This window comes from Equus asinus, chromosome 6 (assembly GCF_041296235.1).
Source record: "Equus asinus isolate D_3611 breed Donkey chromosome 6, EquAss-T2T_v2, whole genome shotgun sequence".
In the NCBI taxonomy this organism is placed as follows: Eukaryota; Metazoa; Chordata; class Mammalia; order Perissodactyla; family Equidae; genus Equus; species Equus asinus.
In genome coordinates, this window is record NC_091795.1 from 44,093,840 (window position 1) to 44,121,088 (window position 27,249).

Genomic DNA, 27,249 nt, shown 5'->3' on the forward strand with positions numbered 1-27,249 from the left:
TATTTGAAATTTCTTTGTAAACTTTAAATTAGCATAAAGATAGGAAATGTTATAACAACTTTGATTCTGGGTCCTTATTCCCAGTGGGGCAGTCCTAGTTACATAAAGCCTTAAACAGTGATATTTTTCTCCTATAGAAAGGAAACTTGCTCTACATTAAACCTTTGACCTTGCATAACTGAGAGCCGTTAAACTAGACTGCTTGATGTAATGATTGTTAAACTATGGGTGAAGGGGCACTGAATAATTAAGTTTTTTTAAGGAGCGTTTTTATTTTCCAAAGCATCATAAAACAAATTTTCCTAGAAAATCTGGCGTTAAAAAAAAAAATCACAGCCATGAGCATTTGTGTGCTCACAAAGCTGCCAAGTGAAGGCCAGCCCTAGTGAGTCTCAGAGTATTTCACTGATGCTCATATGCTGTGTGCTCATTTATTTGCCTTCTGTTTGCAGTAGGGAACAGATAAGCTATAGGTGATACCAGAGTTTTAAAATACGGTAGAAAATATTGAGGAATTTTCTCTGAAAATTGTCAGAAAGACAATAATTTTTTAAATTGTGTTAAAATATGCATAACACAAAACTTACCATTTTAAAGTGGACAGTCTAGTGGCATTAAGCACATTCACATTGTTTTGCAGTCATCACCACCATCTATCCACAGAACTTTTTTTCATCTTGCAAAACTGAAATTCTCTACCTATTAAACAATAATTCTCCATTCTCTCCCTCCCCACAGCCCCTGGCAACCACCATTCTACTTTCTGTCTCTATGAATTTGACTACTCTAGGTACCTCATTTAAGTGGAATCATACAATATTTGTCCTTTTGTGACTGGTTCATTTCACTTAACATAATATCCTCAGAGTTCACCCATGTTGTAGCATGTGTCAGAATTTCCTTTCTTTTTAAGGCTGAGTAATATTCCGCTGTATGTATATACCACATTTTGTTTATCCACTCATCTGTCAGTGAATACTTGGGTTGCTTCCGTCTTTGGGCTATTGTGAATAATGCTTCCATGAACACTGGTGTCCAAACATCTCTTCAAGACCCAAGATTCTTGAGTATATTCCCCAAATTGGAATTGCTAGATCGTATGGTAATTATATTTTCAATCTTTTGAGGAACCACCATACTGTTTTCCATAGCAACTACACTTTTTTACATTCCCACTAGCAGTGCACAAGAGTTTGAGGAAGAGATTTTTGTAGCAACTCCTTAATACTGACCTCTCAACATCAGTGTTCCACAAGACTAAGCAAGAATGCATTAGTTGTCCCATAAGTACTGCTTCCTAGAATTAACAGCTTTTTCCAAAAAACTGCCTCTTGGTTTATGGCACTCCATCATCTCTTGAAAAGTAGACAAGAGAAGCTGTGTTTTCTTAGTGGTTTGTTGTCAAGATAGGCGTTCCTCTCAGAGCTGTTTGCCTAGCATCTTCCTAACTTCCAACTGCTGTCTTGTGACATTAAAAAGTCCAAGGTTGATTATAGTCTGTGTCTTGACTCTGGAAAGTTGATCTTCCTGCAGCTTCAGTTCTCTACAATGAACTTGGGCTAGGCATAGTGGTTGACTTTTGCTTCTAACTTGCAGATGTCACAGATGAGTTAGTGTCTGGTTTCTCAGTGACAGGAAATATTTAGAGAGACTACATTTTAAAAAACAGCATTTCTCATCACAAGACTTCAGGGCTTCTACCCCAAGTCAGACTAAATTTAAATTTCCAAAGCCACAAATCATATAGCAGCCAAATCATCTGTTTTGATGGGACTCATGTTTGTTAGTTCAGCCTGCTCTACTCCTTATGGTCATATTCTGAGTTAAGGTCAGAATGGGCCTTAGTCTTATTAGCTTGTATAAATAGATATCTTTCCTCTCTATCAATATTTTAAAAGAGAAAAAGCTCACAACTTGCAGTATGTCAGGAAGTGGTTTTGATTATCTAATCTTAGACTGATCTGTGAAGGATTTATTACCTTCTTGCCCTGTGGTTGATATTTTCAATGACTAAGTCTTGAGAGGAGAGGTATAAGAGAATGAATCTGAAGTGGATTAATTCCCATCTCCAACTCCAGCAGCTACCTCCTTTCATCTTCTCCCAGTTCCCAGTGCCACTTGAGTTATGTTTAAGAGGAAAGGGGGAGGTGCTCAGAAGAGAAGAGCCTTTCTCTCACCTCCCCCCTTAATTTCAAAATACTAACAATCCTCTTCTTTAAAAGCACTCTCAGTTTTCGTTGTCCAAGCTAACTAATTCCGCATCCACTTTTCTTCAGGGGTTCACCTTCTCAGTCCTTTAACTATGATTTCAGCACTTCTCCAAGCTCTTCACCTGACTCGTTTTTATTTGGGAACCCTAAAGACTTGAGAAAGAACTGAATACCATGAACTGACGACTATGAGCAGACAATTCACAAAGAAGAAATATAAATTACCAGTAAATATGTTTTTTTATAAGTTCATCATTGTGATGAATCCAAGAAGAGCCAATTATAAATCAATGAGATGCTACAACTTCTGCTATCAGATTGGAAAAGATTAAAAACCCCCACCACCTCAGGCTTGGTGAAGGTATAAGAAAACAGATATGCTCAGATCCAGCTAGTGGGACTGTCAGTCAGAACAACTTTTGGGGAGGACAGTGTGGCATTTTTTAGAAAGGCCTTTGCTGGCGGTGGTGGTATAGTGGCGAGCATAGCTACCTTCCAAAGGCCTTTTAGATTTTACTTTCTCTTTGACTTAGCAGTTCTTTTCAGAAAAATTGTTCTAAGAAAACATGGATATGCTTAAATATTTACTGAATGATGAGAATATTTAGGAAAAGATTGGAAGAGTATTCATTAAAAACTCTTAATAGGGACCGGCCCGGTGGCACAGCAGTTAAGTGCGCACATTCTGCTTCGGCGGCCCGGGGTTGCTGGTTCGGATCCTGGGTGCGGACATGGCACCGCTTGGCAAGCCATGCTGTGGTAGGCGTCCCACATATAAAGTGGAGGAAGATGGGCATGGATGTTAGTTCAGGGCCAGCCTTCCTCAGCAAAAAGAGGAGGAGTGGTGGTAGTTAGCTCAGGGCTAATCTTCCTCAAAAAAAACCCCAAAAACTCTTAATAGTGGATATCTCTAGAAGTGAGATTATAGGTAGTTTTTACTTTTATCCTTTGGCTTCTCTGTATTTCCTAATTTTTTCACAATAAACCTGTGTTACTTTTGTAATAAGGGATCAAACAATAGAAGTTTGTTCTTTTGTTGAGCAAGGGGCTAGCTTAAATATTCCCCCACCTTCTCCCCCTCTTCTCCTGGCTGTGTGTGTCTGGGCTGAGTTTGCATGTTGAACAGTACATTGAGTCAGCCCTGCATTTTCCAAAACCTGCTACCTTGGGGTCAGTCATCTTACTGCCTGCCCATGTCCCCGAGGTGTCCCCAAGTGTCCTTCCCTGCGGTTACTCCCAGTTCGGATCTCCAGTTTCATTTCTAAGCAGTCCATTTTCTAAGCAACTAGTTCCTACTTCCTATTTTTCCCTTTACGTTGGATAATTGACTTTTAGAGGGGGATAGGACCTTTATCTTCAAACTTTCTTATCAAGAAGAAAACTTAGATCCAGAGAGAGACAGTGGTTTGCCCAAAGTGCCACATAAAGTTAGTACAGAACCCGGTCTCTTGTCTCTTAGTGACTTTTCTTCTTCCCAATCGGACCATGCTGCCCCTTCCTCACATTTCACTTTGTTCAAGTAATTCTCCTTATTCTGATCTCGCACCAAAGCATTTGAGTAAAATCTGGAACTCTACCCATTTTCACTACTGTAATCTCAGGCATCTGTGTCTTGGTGACCCTTCATCTAGTCCTCTTACTTAAAAGAGAAGTTAATCTCTTTTTATGTACCAAGCACTTTAATTTATACACACACACATTAATTCTGATAAATATGTCCATTAAGTCCTGGCAGCTCTTTAGTTTTTATCCTCTATTTACAGGTGAGAAAACTGATGCTTAGAAAAGTTAGATAACTTTAACTTAAATTCAGGCTCTTTTACTCTTTCATGTTGCTTATTTATTTTTTGGGATTTTGAAGACCCCAGCTAAAGTCCCCCAAATGTACAGCATCTCAATAAAAGATTAAATAATACCCTCCCCAAGTCTGGGTATTCTCCCCAACACAAACACAACAGATACTTAGATTCTGAAGATATCAGAGGCAGCCTGGGAACTGGACCATTTTCTTCTATCCAAAATTGCCCACTGCCTTTCCCATGTACTAGAATAAGATGGGGTCACGGACCTGTGATTCTAACACGAAGGAGATGGAAAACTCTTGAAAAATGTTTCTTAGGAAGATTAAATCATTGCGAAGTGAAATTTATGAATTATTTCTGGGTTTTACTGGACTGTAACCTTGCATAATTGAAAAATAGAGCGTGAATCTTTGAACATTTTAGGTATGAACTGTCCCAGAATATGGGTTTTGCTTTTGCATTCAGCGAAGCCATTTCCCATGATTCATGTAAAATTTTAAAAAGCCTTCTTTCCTTAGATGTCGTCAAGTTGTGATATGCCAATGTGGAGCTGGATCAAGATTTTGGATCTTAACTCTTCCTGCACGATTTCCTAAATTCACCCCCACCCCACCCCCCCCATCATGATACATGGCCTCATAGTGTTTTTATAAAACTGTAGGAGCGAGGACAGAATTCATAAAATGGAGAATATCAAGGCCAGCCCTTGATGCACATGGGAGGCCTCCAGACTGTGATTTATAGACTTTCAACCTCCTGTAGCCTTTCTTGTGCCTCCCATTACATCCTGATCTCAAAGTTCTTCATTTACAGTGACCAAAAGTGACCTATAATAGCTTTAGATGTGGCTTCTTCTAATAGTCTTTCCATTTTAAAGTAATCGAAGCCGGAGTTAAACCAGAGGAGTGAATCTCTAGTGCATAGAAGATCTAGGTCCTAGTCCTAGCTAGCTCTGTGGCTTACTTGCTGTAAGCTCTTAGGCAACTTGCTTCCCCTCTCTGAAGCTGATCTGGATCTGTGAATGAGAAGCCTAATTGAATAAGATCTGAGTTTCCTTCCTGTGCCAACGTGTCTTTGATAACTTGACCATTGTGCATGGGACTGTGTCTATGTGAAGACCTATCTCCTGTGTTGATGGAGATGGGCAGGTCCAGTAGGCAGCGTATGGAGGGAACTTGAAGTCAAGTCCGGGCTTTCTCATGTTCCATCTATGACTTTGCAAGTAACATTCTCACAGTCTCTGATGTCCATTCTTCTCAACTTTAACAGTATTCCCAAACCCAGGGTTTTTTTGAATAATGAATGAAAATGTTTGACATTAAACTCTACAAATGTGATGACTGTTGTTGTATGGCAGCTGGGCACGAGCACTAACTGGGAGACTTCTCTCACTTTGAGAGTCCTGGGAGTGAAAGAAGCTGTTTTTGCACATGCCAGCTACCTTACTTATGCTGTGGCCCTGTACTCTCACTCTTAGGTTTCTGCCTGGTGTTACTGTGTCCCCTGATCCTCCCTCTCACGTTCCAGTTTCTGAGTCTTCCCAAGCTGCAGTGACCATACAAAGTATCTATGTGAATAGCCCGTTACTTTGAGGTTTGATCAGAAAATAAGCATCCCTAAATTTAGCAACTTACCCCATCCCCACCCCATTCCGTCTCACCACACAACACATGTACGCGCTCATGCCCACACGTAGTTTTTTACCCTCTCACATGCTTTTTGCTAATGGCTAATAAAATAGATTCTTGTTGAAGTTCCTAACTCTTTCCAGTTGATCCCCTGTTCTCCCTACCTCTCCAATGAAGCCAAAAGGCAGAGATATGATATAGAGTATGAGAGGGAACCAAGAACTAGGGTACAGAGATTAATGAGACACCTTCCCTGCTTTCAGTCATGTTGTAAGAGCTGCAAGAGAAGTGAGCACAGGGTGCTCCAAAGGTCCCTGAAGAGGCGGGGAGGGTGGAGAAAGGCTTAGAGGAGCAAATACTTGAGTGACCAATAAACAAAAATTGGGGGAGGTACGTCTCCATTTTACAGCTGAACAGGTAATGTCAGAAGTGTAAGGAACTACCCCAGGGTCACAGCCAGTCACTGGAGATGGACTCTGGAATTCAGACTCCAAAAGAATGCTAGCTTAAGGTTTTACACCAAGGTAAACTGCTGTATGAAAGACAAGTAATTTTGAGTCTTTATTTTTTATCCATTGCTTCACAAGATTGCAAATATATGAGTGCTAAAAGTGAAAGAAGCAAATAATTACTTTTTTCTAAGTAGAAGCAGCTTTTTGGGGGTAATAAAAGAAAAACTAGTGTTCAGAATAATGAAAAATTAAGCTTGTTGGGAAAACCATCTTATTTTTGCCAATATGCAGAAAACTGTCAAAGGTATTTTTAACTTCTTATAATAAAATGTCTTATAGAGTGCAAGGTTAATGCTGATGTGATTACACTTGTATATTTGGCTAGTACCCTGGATTTTTTTCCCTGCTGTTGAGAAACTTCTTTTTTTTCTTCCTTTCTTCAGTGTAAATCAGGAGTAAATGAGAAATGTAGCATATTGTCATTTAATTCAAAGATATCTACATGCCATATACTCTGAAGATGGTAAATTGGTTTTGGATGTAAAAATGTCTTTTTCTGCAGTGTGTTAATTGTACCAAAACAATTTATTTTGCCAAGACACTAAAATCCATCATTTTGTTTCACCCGTGTCGTTATAGATAACCTAAATTATAGATAACCTAAAATTTGGTTCCTACCCCTCAGTGAATGTCAATTTTGTCTTTGCTTATCTCAATTCCTGATGACCTAGAAAAATACAGATTCATTAAAATGTGATATACACATACTTGAACTTTCTAAGTCACTTCTTTTTCTCAAACATTTTAATTTTAGTTTTATCTTAATGAAATTTTATTTCTGTGAGATAGAAAACATTGTTGACAGGCCTTTAACTGGGCAAGTTATAGAATTTATGTGGCCTTAGTCTCCTTGTAAATAAAAGAATGAGCTCTTAATTCCCTTCTTTCTGTAACACTCTATGATTCATTATTGTATTTCAAGTTAATGCACTAACCTTTAATACATTAAAGGTAAATAGAGAGTTGTTGATGGATCAGGGCTAAAGGAGTTGTTTTGAAAGGAATCTTTTTTGTGTGCGTGTGAAGAAAATTTGCCCTGAGCTAACATCTGTTGCCAATCCTCCTCTTTTATTCCTTGAGGAAGATTAGTCCTGAGCTAACATCTGTGCCAGTCTTCCTCTACTTTGTATGTGGGATGCCTCCACAACATGGTTAATGAGTGGAGTAGGTCCACACTTGGGATCTGAATCTGTGAACCCTGGGCCACCGAAATGGAGCACACAGATCTTTAACCACTCGGCCATGGGGCTGGCCCTCAGAAGGAATCTTAATTTGTACATGTTATCACACATTAAGTTATCAGACACAACAAATCTAGTGGCTTCCAATGTCCTTTTGTTTCTTAGCCAAAAGACATCAAAAGTAATCCATCTGCAAGCTTAAGTGAATTTTTTGAGATTTGGCCATAGAATAATAAGGGTCCCGGCAGTCACAGGCTCTTAGTTGGCAGACAATAAATGATTGTGGAAGTTGACCCAGGTGTGGTTTAATTGATTCTCTTGGTGAGTTATAAACCATTTCTAAATGCAAGTCCAGAAAAGAGTTTTAAAACTAAGCCCAGGAAGGGATATGAATACACAAAGTCTTACATGCATGTGTTTCTGGCAGCTTTATTCTTAATAGCTAAAAACTGGAAACAACCAAATGTCCCTCAGTTGGTGAATGAAACAACAAAATGTGGTATATTCATGCAGTGGAACACTACTCAGCGATAAAACAACAAATTACTGGTACATGCTACACCATGGAGGCATCTCAAAAGCATTATGCTAAATGAAGACCATCAGACAGAAAAGGCTACATACTGGTTTTGTTTATAGGAAATTCTAGAAAAACAAAGCTATATGGACAGAAAGGAGATCAGTTGTTGCTAGGGTCTGGGAGTGAGAGGAAGACATTGACCAGAAAGGGGCACAATGGTACTTTTTGGGGTGATGGGAATGTTCGACACCATTATTACAGTGATGCTTATTTGAATATGTACGTTTGTCAGAACTCATCAAATTGTATGCTTAAAATTGGTGACTTTTATTTAGTGTAAATTATACCAAAAATTTAAAAATAAACAAATAAACCTAGAGCAGCATCTTGAATGCCTTACAAAGTGACTGCTTCGGTTGAGGAAATGATCATTTTTATACTTTGAAAGTCTGTTTTTAATAAGATGCTGACAGTATTCATTTTTATGATGAATCCATACAAAATTTTGACCTCTAAAATGTGTTTACATAGAGAATGGTAAATGATCAGCTTGTTTTAACATCTCATTGCATTTTTGCTTTCTCTCTACCTCTCTGCCCAACCTAGAAAAACTAATTGAGGGACTCAAATCTCCTGACACTTCTCTTCTGCTCCCTGACCTCTTGCCTATGACAGATCCTTTTGGTAGTACTTCCGATGCTGTGATTGGTAAAGTCATCATCTCATTCTTTAGTCATGCATGATATGTGTGTCTTTTTCGAGAACAGTAACTAACTAGTTAACAGATACCTAGTGAATAGCCCTGGTGAGGAGTGGAAATGCCACAAAGACTGCTGGTTTTGGAACAGTGCCTTGTGCCAACCCAGAAGCCAAGGCTGTTTAATCTCACTTGTCACCACCCCAAATGAAGTGTTTTCTCTGCCTTCCAGGGACACAGTGCTGTTATTTTTGCCTTTCTTGATATCCTGAGATTTCTGGAGTGAATTTCTTATGAATGAGGAGGAAGGTGGGAAAATTCACAAATTAGTTACAAAACCTTCATGGAAACAGTTGTTTTGAGCTAGACTTTAACCTTTAGTACATTCTTCTTCAAAAGGCCTCTGTATGTTCCAAGAATCAGTAACAGAAAACACTTGCCCAGTGGTGAAGCCCATGAGTAGAATCCTGGGCAGGGGCTTGGTCTGCTTGCTCTGACATTTTCCTGTGCTCCAACTGCAAGGCAGGCAAGACCTACAAAATGTCCAGGGCCCCTGTACTCCATCGACACAGAGTCCTAGAACTCAGAAAGGCCATGACCCTACAGAGAGATGGGCCTCCAACTGGGGGATGTCACACAGTGCAGAATACCTCCCAGCTACGTCATGGGGTAAGATTTGAGATGGACTAATGGCCTTTGCAAGGCACAGAGGATGTTTGCCCCCAAGTTTATCCCTTAAGAAAAGCAAAATTACCAGAAGATATTAAGGTGCCTTTCAGCCTATGTCTTCTGGCATAGAAGAAATCTGCTGGGTGGCTCATGTTTTTCATTTATCTGTAAAAACAGAATCACTGGGACTAGCCATAGCAGTTAACCATGCACATGCGTGTTCAGTCAGTGAAGCCCAGAAACTCAGAGCAGCAGAAATAAAGTAACTCATTGTGCTGTCCATCTCACCTGAGACTGGCATTTTAGAGACCTGTAGAAGAAAGTCTTAACAGAATTGTCTAAAGAAGCTTCTGACTCTTCTTTACCTTACCCTTTATTCTCCTTTCTTAATGCTCTATTACAAAAGAAAAAGCTGATGTTGCTGTTGAGAGTCTCATACCAGGACTGGAGCCCCCGGTCCCCCAGCGCCTCCCATCTCAGACGGAATCTGTGACCTCGAACCGCACAGGTCAGTCAGGTGTCTCTCCAGCTGCAGGGACTGGTCACTGTGGTGAGCCCTCAGAGCCAGTCTTCCCACCCGTGGCAGATGATCCTGGGCTTGTTTTGCAGCTTGGTCAGTTCCTCCTAGAATGGATGCTCCATATTGTTACAGACCTAGCTTCTAGATGTTGCTAAAGAGCAGAGTACTTTTTGGAGCCATGGTCTTTTAGAGTAGTCCCTGGCTTTCTCTGGTTACAGTATTTATTCAAGATTCTTTTTACTGGTGGCAGGTTCCCTCCACCTCCTTAATTAAAGAACTCTGCTGAGCTCTAAGGAAATGTTTACCTCCTCCGAGATTTCTGAGCAGCCTTTCCTATCTGACAATGTCAGTGATATCCATGGAGTTCGTGTTCTATATGTTGACATTCTGTTTCCAGCATAGTGCTTTACTCATATGTAGGTGATTTGCTGTTAAATTGTAGGCAAAGTTGAAGTCTTTCCTGGATCCTGCCATTGCTTTCATCCTAATTTCAAAGTTCACTCTTTGTGGAGTTTCTTAACTGCCCATAAATATAGATTCGATAGCCTTCATTTTTATTGAGACCAGAATTACCTTGATAAGTGTCCAATTTCCTAACTTGGAACAGAAACAATTAGAAGTCTAGGAAGTATGACAATAAAGTCATTTAGGTGGAAAAAAAATTAACACAGAAGGCAATATTGTTCCTTTTCCTTGTGCTTGACTGTTTTCTCTTAGAAAACTTTCCCAGAAAACAATTTGTGTGTTAAAATGCTTGAATTCTGAATTTTGTCTTCCTTCTGTTCTTTAACTAAAAGCAAAACCGTATGTTCAAAGGAGCAATTCAAATTTAAAGAAAACTAGTAAGAGGCAAGATCATTCTATTTTGAATGGGAATCTGGTTGAGTTCTAGAAGTACTGTTTAATCATATCATATTCTGCATTAGTAAACAGAGACAACGCCCTCCTAGTCAGCTTTGATACCTCATCCTATAGTAACTTTTTCTGTGAGCGTTTAGGGAAAGTCTCAATGAATCTCTTTAGTTTCAAAGTCTTTTTCCCAAAGGGCGTTTGTGGAGAACTAAGGTGCTAAAGTTTTATTGTCATCCAGATCACATTCTTGCTTAACAGCAACTGTCTGAGCAAAAAATTCTTCCATATTTATATATTAATGTTAAGAGGAATCTAGAAATACACGTTTCTATGGATACAAATCTAGAAGGCTTAATATGTTCCTTTTGATTTTCTTTCTTCCACCTTGGCTTGTATGTATAACATGTAAATGCAATAACTTAAAGGCTAAGATCTAATTTTGTGATATTGTTGTGTGTGCCATTTAATGCCATCACTGACCTGGGATGCTGTTAATCTGGACTCAGATTCTCTCACTGGGGAAGATTCCTTGATTGATTACTCTCTGCTTTCTAACCCTACTGCTGACCTTCTGGAAGAGTTTGCCCCCATAGCGATCTCTGCTCCGGCCCATAAAGGTAAATGCTTTCCTCGTCTCGGGCCCACATGCATCCTTAGAGGAGAACTGAACAACTCCTGAGAATTTTCCTCACCAAAGGTCTTTGCTAGTGAAACTTTTTAACCACGTCTTTTATGTGGAAAACTTGAGTTTGTACTCTTAGCCACTGTGTTATAATCTCTCTCAGTAATAACATTTAAGAAAGCTTAGGCAACCGGTTAGTGAGGTATTGCCTTCTGGCCGTCACCCAGAGAGCAGATAGTTCATGTTGTCTGTTAAAGGTGGAGCTCCATACCTTTGCAGTCAGCCCCCGTAGATCGTTGAGTTGACTGTCCACGAATTGACTCTAATTATTAATATGATACTTTTAGGCCTTAGAACTTAAAATTGTTTCATCAAATCTGATTTAAAGTTTTTGCGTGATTTATTGTAGTGATTACTACAATAAAGAAACAGGCATCATTCCTCAAAAGGCAGTCTTCAAAGATTGAACTTGTAAAAGTTTGAATTTTAGTTAACCTTTGAGTCATGACTGGTTACTGGATTTCTCTTTCTAATCTACCATTTTCATTTCTTAGTCTTGAGTTAGTACTGGTTTGAAATTCTGCTGGACAGAGGGAACTTGGATTGAGTTCTGTTCAGTGAGTGGTTTGTGAAAGCGCTGGGCACAGTGCCAGGCTTACTGTACGCAGGCCTTCACTAAACTTCTTTCTGTGCTCAAGTAGTGACAGCAGCTTTCTGGAAGGAGCAGTACATAGAAGAGGAACAGCTTAAGTCCTTTCTGAAGGAAATCTAAGGAGGAAGCGTCCCTGAGATGACTAAAAAATGATTAGCCTGTGGTTTGCCCTGGTAATAGCTGGGTTTTTGTTTTTACCTTTGGCAGCATTAAAATGATTATGTTTTTATAGAGCCTGTAGAGAGAAGTTACCTATTTAACCAGGTATGTCTGGCAGGAGTGTGTCAGCAGTAATGTGTAATTACAGAGAAGCATCGCTTGCAGAATAGGTGCTCAGCGAGCACTTGCTGGTGGGATAGCCTTAATTAGAATGGAGAAGAATATTCTCACAAACTTCTGCTTGAAGTCTCGGTGTGTGTGATCTTGTAGTCAACATTTCCTGAGGCCTCAGAGTTGTTTGAAAATTTTTATTTTTCCAATCACAGGGCAGTCCGTCCTCTCAGAAGTATTTTGTTTGCCTTGTGTATAGCACTTGCTTATTAAAGAGTGACTAATTACCTTCCCCCGCCCCCCTCAAATATTATTGGTCAGGTCTCTGTTTGCTCAATAAAGAAGATAAATGACTAGTCCCTCTTCCTTTGTGAATTACTGATGTTGAAGAGATGCCTCACAATAACTACAATTAAATGGTCTTATAATGGTAGAGACAATCCATCCTATACCCCTTCTCCCTAATCATTTATAAAAGTCTTAACATGGCCAGCTCTAAAGCATCTTTTCCTATTTCCCTAAGGTTTCTAATTTTGCTACTTTTATTTCAACTCAGAAAAATAAGCATTTTCACCTTTAAAAACAACAGTGATTGTATGGTTGGGAACTTTGTGCCCTTTACACGTTCTCTCCTTTGCTAATCTTTACCTCTGTTGTTTCTGCTTGTGTACTTGCATTCTGTATTAAGCTGCAGAAGATAGTAATCTCATCTCAGGTTTTGATGTCCCTGAGGGCTCGGACAAGGTGGCAGAAGATGAGTTTGACCCTATTCCTGTATTGATAACCAAAAACCCACAAGGTAAGAAAGAGAGGATGGGGAAAAAAAAGAGCTTGACATCGGCTCTCTACAAAATAAGTAATGTACCTAATCTACAAGGGGGAGAAAAAGCATCAAGCTTTAATGAAGGAAATTCGGGTAATGACAGTCATTGTGAGCTGGACCAGTATAGCTAGACACAGAGATATTGATATATATATATATATATACCTTGAAGCGTGACCATGGCGTTTATTTAGAGAGAAGAAAAGTATTGAATGGTTTGACTAAAAGCTGATTTTTACAAATTATCAAGCCAAAAATAAAGTGATCTTCAGTCAGTGGAAACCTGAAGGCATATATCAAAAAAAAAGCACTGAACATTTTTTATCATGATTAGAACAATCTGTAATAAATATTCTTCCCAAAGACATTAGCAATCATGCTTTGGTATCATTTGCATCTATTGGGACATTTGTGGAGCATCCTTTTTCCTCTGATGGATTAAAATCATTTGAACATGCCAGAAAACACCGAATTGCCATAGGACCATCTATATATGTTTTTTAAAGCATGTTTTTATTGCAGTGGTCTTAATAACTGATTTCTCTGCAAAACAAAAATGATTGATTTTTACTTTATCAGGGAGATGACTCAATGTTATTAGGAAGTTCTCAGGCAAAATATATATTCATTTGAAAATAGCATCCTCTTTTGTAAGGTGTCCTGCCTTAGTATGGTATGCACACAGTGCCTGAACTTTTGGTGGGAGGTGGTGAATACCTAATTTATATGTTTAAAAATCAAGATGTAAGAATTTGCAAATGTAAATTGTTGCTTCTCTAGGGTTTTGTTTTGGTTTTTTTCTCCTTTGCTTGCTTTGCACATCTAAACCGTAACCCTCTGTGTTTTGTACTGAATTCCTATCTCTCCACTTCCAGGTGGGCACTCTAGAAACAGCAGTGGGAGCTCTGAGTCCAGTCTTCCCAACCTAGCCAGGTCTTTACTGCTGGTGGATCAGCTCATAGACCTGTAGCCGTGACCCAGTAGCAGATGCAGTTCTGTAACCTTCATACCATAATATACATTTTCATTACGGAGTTATAAGAAAATGATTTTTTTAAAAATCTGCAAATAAGGGACCCTCTAGCCCTTATCTCCTACCCCTTGCCTTCTCCTGTAGAAATGATAAGGAAAGAAAATCACTTTGGCCCTCCAGATAGTCCTTGGCCAGTTCCTCCCTGTTAGTTTGCTGTGTTTTCTCATTACCCTTCTTCAATAGCATTAACTTAAATCAAGCGCTAGATGCCATGAGCTTCACCTCTGCTGGAATCAACTCCACCAAAAGCTTAACTGTAACTGAAACTAGTGAATTGACACCTTTGTCTTATTCTTGCTAGGAATGGCCTCCCAAATCAATCCTCCCAACCCCTGTCTCCTTTGGCCAGATGCTGCTGAATTTGTTTCTCTGTTTTTGCTTTTTATCCTGCTGCGTTATCATGAGGATATGGCTTCTTCAGTTGGTCTTAACTCTAGGCAGTAGCCTGGAGAAGGCGGTAGCCTGGAGATGAGTGTGTGGTTTAAGAGAGAGTAAAACTGACTGACTGATGGTATATATTTGAAAAGAGAATGTGAACCCAGCTCTAGCCAACCAACTTTGACCTTGTTTGATCATAGACTTAGCCAAGGGATTTACACCCCATGCAACCTGCCCAGCATTCGTCCAGCATTCTGGCTTCCATTGAACCGTGATTTCTCAGATCTGGAGACGTGACTGCAAGTACTTGAGATCCTTGGATAAAATATGTACATTATATAAATCCCAAATATTGCCATTCCTTTTCATGTTAACTCTCCCAAGCCGGGATCTCAGAATTAGACCAAAACAAGACAATGGTGGTAATATGATACCTTTTATTAGAAGACTTTTCACTGGGGGGTGGATGGGGGAGGGGAAGGAATTGTAGCAGAAACAGATGTATTTTTCTTGTGATTTTTATTTTGAATCAAATATTGTAAATTGTGTATAAATGAAGACGCTGAATAGTTCTGTTTCCACTTGGCGTTTCCAGTCCGATATCAGGTGTCTGTACAGGGTTTTGATCTCTTTCCCTTGTATAACTACACAACAATCTTACAGTGTAACATATGGAATCATTTTGAGTAGACTTGTGTGTTGCTATAAGCTTTCAGCAGGTCCTCTGTCTTTGTAGAATAAGCATGTTGTTTATTTTCAAATAATCAGAAATAAGTGTGCTGACTAGCTAGGCACAATTTGCCCCTGGCTACTTACCTTTCTTTCTCTCTGATGTTTGAATTGAAGGATGCAGCCAATGAAATATGTTCAGCTGGTTTTCCTTGGCTTCCTAGATTAAAAAACGAAACAAAGCATAGTTCCTCACTGACCTTAGACTATTGTTCATAAGATAAATAAAGGACCCTGCACTGACATGACAACATGCCTCATGGTCACCCTCTGTATATGTCCTTACTCACTGAAGTGTATTTTTTTTCCTTACCTGGAAAGCAGTCTTCTAAAGTCACCTTTTTGAAAAGAGGTGGGCACAGAGAAACCCCATTGTGGTTCTCTTCCTTGAATGCCATTTTCCATGATCAGAAGGGGGAACTCTTAGTTGATCAGATTTGTACAAATAAAATTCCAAGGCCATTTGCTTGTTTCTCTATCTAGTACTTTTGTTTCTTCTTCCTCACATTTGCACTTTAAGGGGAAAAAAAGAAAGTTGAACAGCAACAACAGCCTGCAAAACACTGCACTTTGGAGGTCAAGCTTTGACCCCAGTGATGTGAGAGCAGCCTTTGAAAGGCATCAGAGGAAAAGTCTGAATCTTTCAGTCTTCCTTTCTGACTTGACATATTTCCCATGCCAGCTGAAACTAAGGAGCTAAGGAAAGGCCTCTATTAGGATAATGGATAATTTCCAAAATTGAGGGAGGCACAACCTTCCTACTGAGGATTAAAAAAGATATCTTTGAAGAGCTCCATCATTGGATAGCAGTGCAAATGAGACTTGGTTGCCCCTTCACGGACAGGAATATTATTGAAGATCAAAATTCTCTTCTTTTCCCTGGACATAGAAAGAATGTATAAACTAATGAAGGAAATGTTTATTTTTAAATAAGAATAATGTTTTATGCCTATGTTTTCCAATTTGATTTTTTTCATACATACATATTAGAAATATAATGAAATATCTAGTTTCTCACTTTAATTGAAACCATGAAGAGTACAGTTTAGAAATTAGGTAAGTGTCTCTAAATTGTTCCTTTCATGTATTACCCATAATCGCATTGAGATATATTATCTAGTCATCTGGCTCAATAAAGCTTAATGGAGGCTGTTAATGACAATGAACAGACTAGAAGCCAGAGAGTGGTTGGAGGAAGCCTGAGGGAGATAATTACATGAAATTATCTTGGGCTTATTCTTTAGGAGTAGGGCCTCAAAGGGGAGAACTGTTTTTCTGTTAAGGAATACATGTGAGTGACTCAGTAAACCGGGCCTCCCTTAGTTTATAGCATCATCCCTGAACTAAAAGGGTTTATTTGAGATGAGTGTAGTGTGCTGATAATTGATAGACTTATGAAACTATATACTGAGCTACAAGAGGGACCTTAGAGACCATCCTCTAGTCCATCCATTTCATTTCACAGGTGTGGGAACCTGATGCAAGCTGGTGGGAGAAGAGGCCTGGGCAGGACAGGCCACCTGGGGTCTCATCCTCACCTTTGCCAGTCAGTGGCCGAGTGGCCTTCAGCAGGTGCTTCACTTCTCAGAGCTGCTGTTCCTTATTTATATGATGATGGGTTTGGACTACATGGTCTTTAAGATTATAGAATTCTAGGGTTCTAAATACGTATATTATTATGCTTTGGAAGGACTATGAAGGATTTATATAATCCTGATGTTCTTCCGTTATCTTCTATAGTTCTTACTATTACTGTAACAGTATTTACATTTTAGAGAATTATAGGGCTTTTAACTAAACCGGGTTGCTCTTTTTTGTTTATCTGAATAGAAGCCTAAATCATCACCGAGTTTTGGATATCAATTTTTCCTTTTTTAATATTACACACACACTCCTACCTATTCCAACAAAACAATATCTGAAATTTCAATTCTTTTAAAATGTATAATCAATGATCTGCCATTTAAAAATGGGCAAATACTGTGAGCATATGTTTCTGATTTGCTTTTATTCCAGCTGTGCAATAGTAGTAACTACACCAGAAGACATCACACATTGTTTTTCTTCCTTTTATAGCATTCAAACAACTAGATCATCAAATTCAAGTCCCAGTATTTTTTAAAATGCAGGCCTCAGAGCAGATAAGGTTTAAATGGATACTCCTAAATATGATTCTAATTAATGATTTCTTTAGCAGACATATCAGAATTTTGACAGCTAATTGAGTGTTGTTTTCTTCAAAAGCATCTGGTTTTAATTGGGAAGCTAATCCTTATTCTAATGATGCTGCCGTCATTTAAGTTACTTTTGAACCTCCTCTCCTTAGAAATACCATCAAGAAAGGTAACAGGGTATAAGAAAACCAGTTGTATTATCATCTAATTAGTATCACTTTCAGCATCTGAAAGTATGTTCTCTTTCTTGATCTTTTTCTACCCCTCTTGGTTCTAAGTAACATTCAGCTGTTTCCAGAAAGTAAAATTACCCCCCTAAGACGGACAGTGGTTACTATTGAAGATGGTAAAAAGAATAATCCACAGAAAATTCCTAGAGAGGACCTTATAATGGGAAGTCATAACAATTTTAATTTCCTTAATATTCTGAATAAGGGAATTTCTGTAATTTTGCCTGTCTTTAGTATGGTTTAGAAAATTGAAAGATAGGAGTTTTAAAATACCTCTGAAAGAAGTTGTCACTTTGTTCAGTGTCATTTGATATTGGACTTGGCTCTTCCTGAGTTAGAGTCATAGAACTTGGATTGCTAATAATTATAGGGGAACAAACCCAAGAAGGAAACTGTTTTTCTCAAGACGAAGTATTTTGTTTATAATACTTTTTTCCTACTCTCCTGACAGATAGTTGATCATTTTGATTCAAACCAACACAACCTTCCGCCAGGTTGGGACAGTTCTGCCTTCAGCAGTGCTGTGGGAAGGAGGGGACCTTTGGGGTTGACCTCAGCCCAGAGGTATGGAGAGATCTGAGCTCAGCTGAACAAAGGCATGCTGTAGATACCTTGGGCCAAAATAAAGTCTCCCGCCATGACGTCTCTCTGTATGTCCAGAGTCTTTAACTTTCTCAGTCTGTAAGATTATCAGGATCCTGTAGCCACTAACTTAGAGTTTGGGGATAAAAATGACAGGATTGCCCAAAGTACTGAGTTAAACAAATTACAGGCTGCCAGGCAGAACAGAGAAACTATCACATGGATGTTTAAAATGGAATCTTTACTGAAACACTCCAGATATTACAAAGCTATCTTTTATTCCTCTCTAGAGGCTATAATTTTACTAACACAGTTAGTCTTTTCCTTTTCCACTTTAGTAATGTTCCTAAACTTGGGTGTGCTGAAGTTTTTTGAGTCAGAATGAATCCCAGATGGCCTCCATTTCAAATAATCCGTAACAAGATACTATTTTGTTTCCCTAGGGTTTTCTTTCTCTAAGGTGGGGGAGGGAGGTTCTTTGGGTAATGCTAACCTATGCAAAGGTACTAAATGGTATTGCTAGGATGGAACACACGTCCTTGGTTCCCACTTTGTTGCAGTGTCCTGAATTCACTCTTTTCCTGTGAGTATTCTACTCTGCCCTGTTGCACACCTCCTTGTCACGTGGATGTGTATTTACCACAGGTCTTTATCTTGTCCTCCCCAAGAAGACAAAGTAAACAGAGGTACACGAAGCTATCTTATGCAGTAAAAATGTGAAATTTGAACATTGCTACGCAAGTATTGTATAAAAAACGTCTGTAAACAAATTTGTTATGTAAACATACACGGGAATAAAGACTTTTATCTGTTCAAATGGGAGCATGTTCAGAGATGTAAATAACTTAAAATAGCTGCTGTTTTCCTGACTTCCTGAAAACCCACTTTTGCAAAAAAGATTTAAAGACATTGTTGAATGACAATAAGTACCTGTGCACAAGGAAAGTGCGAATATGTGTGAGACACATGCTAAGGACATTTCAGTGAGTCGTGGCTCCCCTCTCTTCACCTTGTGGTCAGGGAGAATAAAACCCCTGTGAGCCTGCATCTGCTGTGACCAGACACAGGTTTGAAAACGGAGCACGGATTTGCAGCTACCCTCCTCTGATTTAATCTTGAATATACACAGGCCAATTTAATTAAAGATTTTATGTTGGCAGCAGCAGTTTTATGCCCAGAGAGAAATCTCTCTCATTTAATGACTCCGTTGGCTTGAGAGACAGAGCATCACTAGCCAGTGTTGGTTCCTATCGAATCCCTTATTCCCCAGTCCTGGGTTTTAATGTAACTACCCAACATATGGTAGAACCACATGCTTCATTTTATTATCTAAGCCAAAAGGTCATGGAAATTATTAGTTTGATGTATATTTCTGGATTCCCTGATTAGGCTCCAAGAGTCTGAATTTCAACTTTGGCGCTGCATTTCTGAAGTTCTTCCAAAGGGATTTTTGCTTTCTATTTGCTAACTATATGAGGTTTCTCAATACTCCAAGTCTTCATTTTCAGCTTTTGGCAAGAATTATGTCTTTGATACTCCCTGTAACTGTTATTTTAATTTATGGGAAAGTAAAATTCTGGTTCTACATGATATATTTCACTAAGGAATATTCAGCCTGAAATTTGTCTTCAGATTTTGATTTTTTGGAAGGCACTCTGATGAGCCTCACTGTGTCCATCAGATAAAATTTCCAGGGTGAACCTATCCCAAATCATTCAACATTTTTGGTTGCTTTAGAAGTTAATAGGGAGTTAGTAAGGATACTTGCCAAGTCATCAAATACTTTTTGGGACCCTCATCCTACTCTTTGAAGCGTATGAGCTCTTACTGAAAACGGCATAATTTGGAGCCTCAAGAGAAATGGAGTTAGCCCTATTGGAAGTGTAGAAAAGTGTACTTAACCTTAAGCTGGCACACAGTCCTATATCAGAACAAGAAAAAGAAATGTGTTTTGACTTCTTGCTTAATTTAATGTGCTAAATCAAAATAAAAGACATGACCCAATTTGAGGGAATCAGAACAAAATACCCTATCTTAGCCTTCATGATAAGAAAGACCCTTGTACAGAATGTGAGGTCAGGTCCTGCGTTTAAGCTCCCTCATGCCCCCAGGAACAACTGGCTAGCTTTAGAGCTCTGTGGTCTCAGGGCATCTGCTGTGCATGCTGTTGGTTACCAAAGGAAATGGGCCAAGGCATGAGGTTAAATTAGTGTAAATCCTTCATTGCTAGTAGGCAGACTACTTCAAACACATTTTCCTCACAATACAAGGCTATCTTCATATATAAGGACTGTTCACCTTGAAAACACATACATTCCCCACAAGAACACACTCATATCCAAAAAAGACCTCTAACTGCCAAAAGGTTTAATGTCTATCTTCTGTTTGCAGTTACTTAGACTCTCTCCTCTTGACTACTATATTCCTTGTGCTGCCACCACCAAAATTCCCTGAGGCAGTGTGGATGTCTGCGTTTCTCCATATCCGCCAGCATTTTTTTGGTCTCCAGAGCACCAGGCTTGGAGAGTTGCAGAGGATGGTTGCTCTCTGCCTTGGTCACACTGCACCTCCTCTAAAAAGAATGGAAGGTTGGGAGACTTGGCTTTCTCAGGAGAATCCTTTGAATGTACTTTCCCAATCCTGTAAAGCAGATTCATGCTGAAAGAGAGATATGAGATAGGCCTGGCCTTGTTTTGAAGGACAGGAGACTAGTTTTCCCTTCCAACTTGATGTTAGAGTATTTTTGTAACTGTTTGTCAATTTTAAAAAGTTGTTGGAATTTTAAGTATGGTTTTCCCATTACTCACCATGAAGGTCACAGACTATGTCCTGAGTTGACAAGTTTCCAGTTGACTTGACTGAGAACCCAGTTTTTAACATGGGTAATTTTGATGGGTTAGGCATGTTCTTCTCTCCTAACTCTGGATGTGGACACCCTTCTTGGTTCTTTACGGTTCTCAAAATGTAATGTAACACATTTTGTTAGTGCTGTCAGGTCGATTCTGACTCCTGGCAACCCTGTGTACAGCAGAATGGAACCCTGCCCAGTCTTTTTGCGCCATCCTCTCACCTTCCGGTGCTATATCAGAATGCTCCACTGCTGTTCATAGGGTTTTCATGGCCAATATTTTCAGAAGTGGGTGCCCAGATCCTTCTTCCTAGTCAGTCTTAGTCTTTAAGCTCTGCTGAAAGCTGTCCACCATGGGTGACTCTGCTGGTATTTCAGATACCTGTGGCATAGCTTTCAGCCTCACAGCAGCACACAGCCACTACAGTATGACAACCGACAGATGGGTGGTGTGGTCCCCTGACTGGGAAACAAACCCTGTCTAACACTGCAGGCATCCAAAGTGCCCCTGGTTCTATAGGCAGCTGCTTTTGGGCAGCTGATTTGAGTGAATTCAATTTAAATTTCCCAAAAACACTAACTCCAGTCAAACTCCAGAAAACTCCACTTTCCTTATTGATCTGTATGATGTCAGAGTTGGTCATTAACTTGACTAAATTTACCATTTTTTTCCTAAGAGATATCTTGCTCTCCCATAGAACCAGCTTAATAACATCAACTTTCAGAGTAGTTTTGGAAATGAGAAATTGTACCTTTGTTTTGACAACTGAGAACTTTGTCCAGCTGATGCTACGTTAGAAAGTGGTTTGAAGAGTTTTGGGGGCCTCTCATACCACTTTGCTTGGTGAATCTCATTTTGGAAAACTTCTTTGCCCCCTTTCATTGAATTTTCTCCCAGCAGTCATCATGTGGGAATCACTGTGACAGATCTAATATCAATACACTTACCTGAGAGGTTAGGATTATGTCTTTCCACATATATTGCAAAGGAGAAGGTCTTCCTTTATTTCCTATCAGCTGACTGATGCTTTTGTATCACCATGTAGGTGCACATATTAAAGTTATAATGCAAGGAAATATTTATCATCTTCAAAATCATATTCTTCAAATACTATTCAGAAAGCCATTTGGCACCAGTAAAGAATTTAACTTAAAGACTCTAACTGGAATTCACCAAATGCATTCAAACTATTAGAAAGGGAAATAAAAATGGGGGGACCCACCTTTTTTGTTTCTGAAAACAGTATATAAGGCCAGAACTGTTTAAAAATAAGCACTGCTAAAAAGTTATAGGATTCAGAGAAACATAATATTTTTGTACAGTATCTTCTAAAATGTTCAGATCTCTCTCTACATTTCTTTATAATGTAATGTCTCTAAGTAACTGGTTTCCCAATAAACTGATTTTGATGCTGCTTCTGCTGTGTTGTGTGTGCTTACTTCAAGCAGCAGCTTTAGCAGGGGTTAATTGTTAGCAGAAGTTTCTACCAGCTAATGGTTTGCATAGAAGGGGAGAGGGTAATGTGGGGAGGGGATGATTGAATGACCTCTGTACTGAGGTTCTGAGTCATCTATCAAATCCAAACCATTGAACCTAATGTTCTTATCCTGGTGGGTTGGGAAACCCATGATGAGATGATACCTTTGTCCCCAACCGCCCCTTCTCTGGATTCTTCTTGCTTAGTTACTTATGCCTTTTTCCTGCCCTCTTGCTAACATGTGCCCAATGACATACTTCTAACCTGCTAATATTTCTTGGAAGGTAAGCTCTCTTGCATTCTGATAATTGTCTATTTGATTTTAAAAGCCAGAGCACCCTGAGGCACCTCTACCTAGATAGAAATAGACTAGTATATTAGAGCTTGCAAATATTGCAGTAACTACCCATGCATTTTATTTCTTCTGCTTAAAGAACTTTATGATGGATTCATTTAAGCAGAGGAGATCTTTGCTAACTTAGAAGACTGACAACAAAAATTCCAGGGCAACTTCAGCTGAAGGTGATTTATTTAATATGATTTTATGTCTCCTCCCCTTAGAAAGTGCCTTTAGTATTCACATTTTGGGTACTCTTGTGCTCTTTGAGTAGTGCTTGTGATGTAAATCATCAAATAAACTTGCATTTGTCAAGCAGCCATGTTCTGCTGCTTTTTGGGGTGGGGGGGTGGTTCTGTCCTCAGATATAGGCATTATGGAGCAGATGACCCCATGTCAGATACCGAATTGACTTTGTCCCCAGACAGTATTTCTACATAATCCAGAACTGTCATGGTATATGTGGAGATGAGTGACTGGGTTTGTTTTCATTCCATCATGAGCCTAGTGCCAGGTAGAGCAGGTGCCTGTGCCTGGCCCCACGAGTAGGAGCATTGCGTAGTTACGCTGAATGTCTGTGTGCCTAACATCTCCACCTCCTTTCCTGCACATTGTGCCTATCATGTTCCAAAATGTGAGACAGTGATTGGTTGTGTTCCAGTTTGTGTGCAGTTTCCTTGCCTGACTTTTATTTTTTTGTTTTTCCTTTTCCATTTTCAACATCTATTATTTGGTCCCACAATGTTTCCGCTGCGAGCTGACCGTTCAATGTTCCCAGGAAAGTTGAACTGACCTATGCATTAATTCTGCATTTTGCACTTTTCTAGGTCTCCAGAGAGAGCCCAATCCCTGTCCTGTAATTACTGTAGAGCACTTTAAAGAATCAGCGGGTGTTAAAGGCCTTCCCCTGTATCCAGACCCCTCCAGAGCACCTGGCACAAAAACTCAGAACAATTTAGAATCTGACTACTTGGCCCGAGATGGCCCTTCAAGCAACAGCTCATTCCACAGCAGTGAAGAGGAAGGGACTGACCTCGAGGGGGACATGCTAGACTGCAGCGGGTCTCGACCGCTCCTCATGGAGTCTGAAGAGGAGGATGAGAGCTGCAAGCCTCCGCAGGGGAAGGTGGGAGGAGCCATTCCGTTCGCTCAGCCAGAAGTCTCTACTGAGACAGCAAAGGCAGTGCAAGGTGGAAGAAAGAACCAGTTCCAGGCCGTCACACAACTAACCACGGATGGTCTCGGTGAGCCAGATGTTTTTGCCACAGCTCCCTTCAGGAGCTCAAGGGTTCCAACTGATGACATGGACATTTTCTCCAAAGCCCCATTTGTCTCCAAGGGCAATGTAGCTCCTTCCCAGCCAGAGGAAGCAGACGTGTTCTTGAGAGCTCCTTTTACCAAGAAGAAAAGCATGGAGGAGTTAACAGTTGCCCAGAGCACCTCCCAGGAGCTGCCTGCGCAGGCCAGTCTCCTCAGTCAGACAGACGATGTCCCTCTGCTCTCAGGCCTTGATCGAGCAGCGTATGCCTCTGTCCGAGCTCAGTATTCCATGACTGGTTTTGTCCAACAATCTAACCTCCCCTTCCATTCTGTACAAGCAGCAGACCATCTTGACAGCATCTCTCCCAGGGGATCCTCCCTGGAATCTGGGGCCCATCCTAATGACAGAAACAAAGGACTTCAGCCCCAGAAAGAAGCTGTTTCAGGCCCTGTGGCTGGCAAACCATTCCGCCCCCAGTCTTTATCCAAATATTCCCGTCACTATAGCCCAGAAGATGAGCCAAGTCCAGAAGCCCAGCCCATTGCTGCCTACAAAATTGTTTCACAAACCAACAAGCAGTCGATAGCTGGCTCTGTTTCCATCACATCCCTTTCCTCCAGGACTATGGAGCTGCCAGCTGCTGATCCTTTTTCTTTAGCACCCTTTCCTTCAAAATCAGCCAAGCAGAAACCTTAGGAGCAATACCTGAGCCTTAGGCCTCTCTGTCTCAACCCCACTGTCAGTACCCACCACATCACTCCCAGCTGAGCCTTCCTAAGAAGAAATATATCAGTTATTATCTTTCGGTTCCATGGGTCAGAGCGGAACTTCAGTCAACAAACCCAGTTGCAGTGATACTTAGTTGAAACCCCTTTAAGTTATGCTCATTTCTTTTGTTTATATTGATTTCTGGACTTTCAGGCACTTCCATCTGCATCTCCACCCAGAACTCTGCTTTTTTTTTTTGTTTGCCCAGAAACTGTTTAAATCCAGAAATACTTCACCCCAACCCCAAAGGGGCATCTTACTGCTAATTTATTCCTGCAGTTCCTGTTCTGAGTCATGTCCATTAAGGAATTAAGATTAGTCCCTCCAGGACTAGAAAAGGGGATATTTCTGGAAAGAAATGCAAGATAAAAACCCTGCACATCAAGAGGAAGTGTAATCCTGCAGATACGAACCATTCCTGTAAAACCAGCAGCTCTAGAAGGATTCTCCAGATCTGTTTCTGAGTCTGTGCAAGCCAGGCTGGCCCTTGTCCATGAGAGTGTCCTTGGGTGTGTAATGTGTGTCACATCCTCTCCTATGTAAAAATGCAAACAGATGACATAGCTGTGCTCATGTCTAAGTGTTGAGCCTTCCCCACATCGATGCTTTTTAAATTAGTATGAGTGCACAGGTGTGTGTGTGTGTGTGCGCATGCACAGGAAGCATTTTTCTTTAGGTAAATCCTGTCCCATCATGCCTACCTCCACAATCACTCATTTACTGGCATTTGTCTCTTGACCTAACTGACTTGAACCCTATTTTTATTTAGTTCTTTTCTCATGGCAAAATTGAATTCATTGGAAGGTGTAGGAAAATTCTGCTGGAACTGAGGTTTCAGATTAGATTTTTTTTTTTCCTCCAGAATTTACTATTTGCTATTAACAAATTCCATTTACGTGGTCTTGAAAAATTAATTATCCTTATACATTTTCCCTGAGTACAATAGAAAAGAGCACCTTGTTGCAGTTCCAACCACTGGGTATGTGGTCTTAGTAATTTTTTAAAGTATTTAAAAACCTTAGTTCTGAGCACTCCGTACTGTCATGGAATTAATCAATCATGAGACTAGGCTACTAGATTTGCTGGTTTGTTTTTTCCAAATCCTTGCCATCTTTCTCTGCTGCCTCTTGAGGAAATATAAATCTGAGACATGTAAATAAGTTTGGGAGAAAGGAAAAGAGGTGAATCAGCTAGACATGAAAACCTTTCAATTCTCTATCCTCTTTAGATGTTGAAGTAGGCCAGACAGGTGACTGACTTGTGTTTTTGAAATGTCTTCTATCTCTGGAAGGATCTGACTCATTCCTGACTGTTTTCCTCCCTTTATCATCACTGCTTTAAAATGAAACATGTCTCAATGGGACAATTTCTGCTGAGGACGTTCAACTTAATGGAAGGAGTTGCTGCACCATGTTTCAGCTTGAAAGCTTCCTGTGACTTGTAGTAAACGTTAGTGATTTCTCCATTAGGTGGAGAAGTCGGGAGATTGCCTACCAAACCAGATTAATGCTTTAAGAATTATTGGGAATTCATCCAAGAATCAAGCCTGAATGCCAGACTCTACCGCAGTTGAGTAGGTGTCATACTCTTTAAATTTGAACTTCAGAGATCTCGGCAGTAAAATATGAACAGCTACTTTTCAAGACTTTTTCTAGTTTACTCTTCACCTATTTAAAGTGTCCAGGTTAAAAAATAAACTTAAATAATTGGCACTGGATTAGGGCTACCAGCAATGGTTGTCCAACTGAGGTTTCAGCGTGACAGTCTTTCACTTTGGCGGCTGCTAAATGTTCATTCTAAGAGTTTGCTTCTCTCCCAGGGATCATTTCTGATTGTTCTGTGTAGCAATGGATGTAAAATCATCTTTCCAGTTGAAAGAATAGTTTTGGCTGATACATAGGGAACTTTGCACCCCAGACTCTTCCCTTGGCCATTATCAGTTAAAGCCCTCAAACACAGGAACTAAGAGGATAGGAATGTTCAGGGAGAGTTCTCACCCCAAGTCAAAAACTCTTAAAAAGTGAAAAGTCATTCTAATTCACTCTTCCAGATATTCAGGATTACCTATGTAACAGCCCTGCAAATGTCTGATTACTCGATCACTCCCTCCTAATCAAGTAGCCATTTTAGTTCTTAAGGTAAAATCAATAAAATCGTGGTGATTTTATTACATAGTTGAATCATTTGTCAAGCATGGGCTTGTAAACCTTTTTTTATTCCCACTGGAGACTTTGATGGGTGGAGACTCTAAATACCTTCTTTGAATAGGAAATAAATATAAACACATGCAAAGTACTTTTGTATTATTCGTATGTACTGAGTGATGCATGGAAATTTTTTGACTTGGATTACATTAATTATTAGCTAATAACTGGTGAATTCTGCACTGATCTTCTTTGGATCATATAGGGTAAATGCATCATTTAAAGATAAAATGTTCTTGCCAGAAGCCATCCTGAATCTGGAAATCTGG

General features: G+C 39.8%; 1 protein-coding gene across 18 annotated transcripts in view; it reads left to right on the forward strand.

Annotated features, from left to right (window-relative positions):
- Positions 1–27,065, forward strand: part of AAK1 (AP2 associated kinase 1) — a 161,819-nt gene extending 134,754 nt beyond the window's left edge. For 2 of the 18 annotated variants that reach the window (XM_070511990.1, XM_014836713.3), the window contains exons 18-22: positions 8,460–8,561; positions 9,626–9,727; positions 11,098–11,208; positions 12,824–12,934; positions 23,575–27,059. In XM_070511990.1, the coding sequence (XP_070368091.1) occupies positions 8,460–8,561; positions 9,626–9,727; positions 11,098–11,208; positions 12,824–12,934; positions 23,575–24,704 (1,556 nt within the window). In that variant the 3' untranslated portion in view covers positions 24,705–27,059. Of the gene's footprint in view, positions 1–8,459; positions 8,562–9,625; positions 9,728–11,097; positions 11,209–12,823; positions 12,935–13,833; positions 15,576–23,574 lie in introns of those variants that run through there. The other 16 variants (XM_070512001.1, XM_070512002.1, XM_070511999.1 and 13 more) reach the window with 14 other exon arrangements.
- Positions 27,066–27,249: the final 184 nt, after the last annotated feature.